This window comes from Protomyctophum parallelum (genome assembly GCF_964188405.1).
Source record: "Protomyctophum parallelum genome assembly, chromosome: 12".
Classification (NCBI taxonomy): Eukaryota; Metazoa; Chordata; class Actinopteri; order Myctophiformes; family Myctophidae; genus Protomyctophum; species Protomyctophum parallelum.
In genome coordinates, this window is record NC_139712.1 from 35,482,308 (window position 1) to 35,487,307 (window position 5,000).

General features: G+C 42.7%; 1 protein-coding gene across 2 annotated transcripts in view; it reads right to left on the reverse strand.

The window, feature by feature from the left end:
* Window positions 1-5,000, reverse strand: part of LOC310868026 (receptor-type tyrosine-protein phosphatase mu-like) — a 123,206-nt gene that overhangs the window by 2,733 nt on the left and 115,473 nt on the right. For both annotated transcript variants that reach the window (XM_083778231.1, XM_083778230.1), the window contains 3 exons: window positions 3,782-3,936; window positions 946-1,081; window positions 272-421 (listed from right to left, as the gene is read on the reverse strand). In XM_083778231.1, the coding sequence (XP_083634357.1) occupies window positions 272-421; window positions 946-1,081; window positions 3,782-3,936 (441 nt within the window). The remainder of the gene's footprint in view (window positions 1-271; window positions 422-945; window positions 1,082-3,781; window positions 3,937-5,000) is intronic.

The window sequence follows — 5,000 nt, forward strand, 5'->3', positions numbered from 1 at the left end:
ATACAATAAACCATTGTATTTGTGTAAGTAATCAACTGGGGAAGTTTCATGGCGATAACAATTTAATTATATGGTTTTACACACTCAATTCCTAATCAACGTTCCAATTTTGGAGCTCTGGCTCTGAACCCAAAAAAGAAGTGAACTGGTTCCCAACTGGTGGAAAAAGGGCCTATGTGCATTCACGTATAAGTTACAAACACTATTGTATAGTTCCAAACTTTGATTATGATTATTATTTAATAGGATGAGTATGGGGGGGCGTGTTTACTCTGAACTCTTCTTTGATTGGGCTGCTGTTGGTCTGAGGATCCAATCGATTCATCTCATAGTAGACCGACTGCAGGTGATTGGCTGGCACGGTGGTGTCACCGCATAGACACGCCTCCAAGATGGCGTCATGGATAAACACGTACTGTTCCTTTAAGAGAGAAAGGGGGAGACAGAAAGAGATGAACAGGATGTTCTTTTAACCTACCTATTAACTAACATTAGCTTATCTCCACTCTGTGCCACTCTGTGTCATAAACCAGTGATTCCTTGGGGTCCTTGAGGGAGTTCCAGGGGGTCCCCAGCTAAGTGGATAGTTAGGAACCAAATGGACCCTCAGGTCCCTCACGGATCTGTAACTCTGAGAGTGTACAAATGGAACCAAATGGACCTGTTAGGATCCATATGGTTCCATTTGTACGCTCCATTTGTACAATGTTGGTTCTCTTCTTAACACATTCCGTATCCGTTGACCGTAGATCTACGTCAAGTCTAATGCGACGATTCACCGCCGATGACGGAGATCTCCGTCACATGGTCTTTTCAGTGCTTTATGATAGATTGCGCTCTTCGCCAACATATGAATCGTCAGCATAATAATCAACCAGTGTGTGTGTGTGTGTGTGTATGTGTGTGTGTGTGTGTGTGTGTGTGCATGCGTGCGTGTGATCCTACCTCGGTCTGCACCATGTTAACCCTTCGTGCGCGCAGCTCTCGTACGCAGTTATAAATGTCAACGACTCCTTCTCTGTCGGCCATGTCCAGCATGATGTCAATCACTATGAAACAACCTGTACGGCCCGCCCCCGCACTGACAGACACACACACACACACACACACACACACACACACACACGCACACACACGATTAACAAAACACTGCACAGCATTGAGATGTATAATATGTATGATGAGTGCATTCGCGGAGCGGTGCAAAGTCACTAAGTATAGGCTACATTCACTTAAATACTGTCTTCATTGCAGAGGTTCTCAAACTATGTTTCGGGACTCTAAGTTGAGTCTGTCCTCGTTAAGGCTGTTTAATTGTTTTTAATGAAAAGCATAAGCCTGTGAATGCATTTTCTTCATGTTTTCAACCCATTCAGGACGTCGGCAACCCCGTTTGGTGTTTTAAGCATTATGTTATACTTTAGCTATTGAAAAAATAGCTAAAGCTTGTAGCGCGGCACCGAGTGCCGCGCTACGAGCTCGTAGATCTGCTATTTTTGAAAAATCGTAGAAATGTGGCGCAAATCTTTGAATGTCTATTCTTTCAGAGCGAACGTGCTTCTGGGGGGCGTTCCTGGAACAACATATTTTCAGATGGGGGTCGGCGGCCAAATACAGATATTTTTGGGTGTCCTTGACAGGAAAATGTTTGAGAACCACTGATATAGAAACATAGGTTTTTCAGAAAACTGTCATGATTTAGAAGACATTTTGTAGGATTGAGCTCAGGTCTAAATGGGTTAATTTGCACATTTAAATGTCACTAGACCTATACAGTAAGGTCCTGATTCTTCAACGCGTTCCCGCTGATATAATTACGTGACGCTAGCGGAAAGCCATTTACGTGGATTTCCCACATTAATTTGGAATTCATGGAAATGGCCGTGACCTTGACGCGCACGTAGGTTGGTCGGAAACTCTGTCAAACCCTACGGGACGTCTTTAGGTGGCGGAGAAATTTGCGGAAGCATACACTTGCGTATAGATTTATTCAGAAGGCTTTAGTCTTCATGCTGAATCAATAAATTGTTCCCAAATCTCAGATAAAATATGTAGGCATGTGTCCCCAACATATAAAAGCTGAGGGCAGACAGCAGCGTGCTGCCGATCCGATTCACATTGGAAAATGAATAGGATTATATAGCCCTATATAAAAAATAGAAGACCACATTAGCCTAATGAATGACATCAGAGTGTTTGAAAGTCGACCAGTCATATCATATTTTTAAGCCAGCTCACCTCCACTCGCGCTTGTTCACAAACATGACGGACAGACTTTATAACAGGGGTCCTCAACTAGAAATGATGAAGTTCCACAAATACATTTTTGAATAAGACCGAGGTCCGGTCCCATGCGCGCGTCCATCGGAGAGCGGGGCTCTATGCCCGTTTAGTATGGTCAAACCAAGCTTATACAAATCAGATCGCCTTCCACCCAACCAATAATGGGGTGCAGAGTGCAGGCCCGGAGTGGAACTCCAAATCAGGCCGGGAGTTATACGCCCTGGCAGGCCACACTGCGCGCGCGCATAGCGCGCGCCAGAATTTTGGGGGCCTTTGGGGGACATTTTGGGGGCCTTCGCAGCAATTTCACATGAGAAATGTACCATCTGATGTTATTTATATTATTAACTGGTCCGCAAAGAGGTGGTCCGCGGTCCGGTCGCGGACCGCGGTCCGCCAGTTGAGTACCCCTGCTTTATAATAATGTAGCCTATATTGATATTGATCACATGCATGGATGCCACACACAGAATAGTTTAACTCACTGGATAAACTCACTGGATTATAATTTCTTCAGACAAGAGGATCCCAGGCCTACGAGGTATAGGCCTATACTTATTCACTTATGAAAGTATAGGCTACTGTTCTTTATCGCGCAAACAGTGTCGAGGGCCCATGCCCCCCCCCCCTCTCTCTCTCTCTAGCTCTCTCTCAAAAGACGACTTTTGCATTGACATATATCCGATATTTTAAATATCGGATATGTTTTACCTCTGCAAAGGTGTGAGTGGGCACCGCCTTGGTCCCGAACTTAATTAAATAAATAATAATTATATTGCTTCAGCGGAGCACGCACCGTTGTAAGCTTGGAAATCTTTTTATTTCCTTTGGTGTCCTTTGATGGATTGATGTCAGTTTGTACATATATAGTAGCCTACAGTGGTAATATACAATGGTGCAAAAACGACATAGGCTAACATAAAGCCCTAACTGTCCTGCTCCTACATGTGTAGAATTATTAAATTAATAGAGTGCGGGCTATATTCATAGCAGTGACCGCGGCTGTGATTTCTTTCCAGCAATCATTTTTATTGTAATTTGTGAAGCCGTTTGCGGCTGCAAAGCCTTTTTTCTTTTTTTGACAGACGGATCTCAAACTGCTGTCTGCTGAGTCATGCTTGAAGCCTTTTATTGTGCAATATGGGGCATGGATCTATGCAGATGAGGTTGTCGGGTGCTTTTCCGATCACTTTGCACTCGCTGAATTCAGTATGACATACACCTGCGATACGCCTGCGTACCTGTGGTACACACCACTCTCTGAATAACACGTCATCTCAACGGAGCTTGATCGGACGGATAAATACGATATCTCTTTCCGCCACAGTGTAACGGTGGCGTATTTCTTTTTAATGAATTAGGACCTAAGTGTGTAAGTTCCTGCCTTACAGTGTGGTCTTTTTGTAAGTGTCATGCGGCCCAAATAGCAGATATATACGAGCTCACTGGGGCACGTGCGTGCATGCGTGCATGTGTTTGTGCATGAATGCGTGTGTACCTGCAGTGCACCACCGTGGGTCCAGTGTGAACAGGACTCTTGGCTTTGACTCGTCTTATGAAGCCCAGCAGACCAGTAGAATGATATGGAACACCGTGGTCCGGCCAGCCGGTGAAATGAAACTGAACCATCTCTCTGATCTCCTGAGCTCCTCTCTGCAACAATCACAACAATCAACTTTATTGTCACGTCAGTTTTACAAGTAAAGAAAAGTGTTCCCATGGTGTCATTTTTTCCAAGAAAAACAAGAAGACGCATATTATTTCGCACAAAATAAATGCATATGTCACAAACTTGTTCTTCTTTGTGAAATCTTTGCAAATGTAATACATTTACAGTGATGTCTATGATTATCCCCATGTTATGGATCATTCAATAGAACTTTTGAATACCATTACATTACCTGTGATTTATATGTATTGTCAATCTGATCACATTCTATTTATGTAATTATTAGTGTCTATATTTATTTTTCCTTTTGAAAACCAGTGTTGGGCAGTAACTATTATTACTACTGTCATCTAATAGTGCGATGTATTACAATTGCCAAAACAGCAATAATATTACAGTTTTTATCACCATATTCCTGATTTATGCAGTTTTTTTGCAGCATGTAGAGGAACAGTTTGGACACTAGGTGGCAGTGTGAGACCGTGGTTCACATCAGAGACTAGCGTCCAGAGGTGGAAGGAGAATCGGTCAAAGTTATAAATATATTATCCAAAACATTTGGAGTGCTCATTATGCAGAATGTCATATTTCAGATACAGTATAGCATGTTTTTGGTCTTTTATATAATTACAATTATTTATCATTAACCACTTGAACGCAATTTTATACTTCGGCTTTTGAAAAATTGCCGAACTGTGAGCTTGAAGTACACTGTACAAAAGTTTTGATTAATAATTGTATTAATTACTCATTCAATATGCAAGTAAACTAGCAAGTAAAGCTGTCAAAGAAATGTGCTTGATTAAAAGTACAATATTGGCCCAGGCCGTAGCGTAACGGTCTGGGCACCGGACTGGTGATCCAGTCGCGGTGTGCCGCGGGTTCGACTCCCGGACCCGACACGGCCTTTACCGCATGTCATCCCCCCATCTCTCTCCCGTTTCCTGTCAGCCTACTTTCTATCCCTTAAAAAATCAATAAAGGCGTAAGCCGCAAAAAAAAAAATCTAAAAAAAAAAAAAAAGTACAATATTTGCCTCTAAGATGCC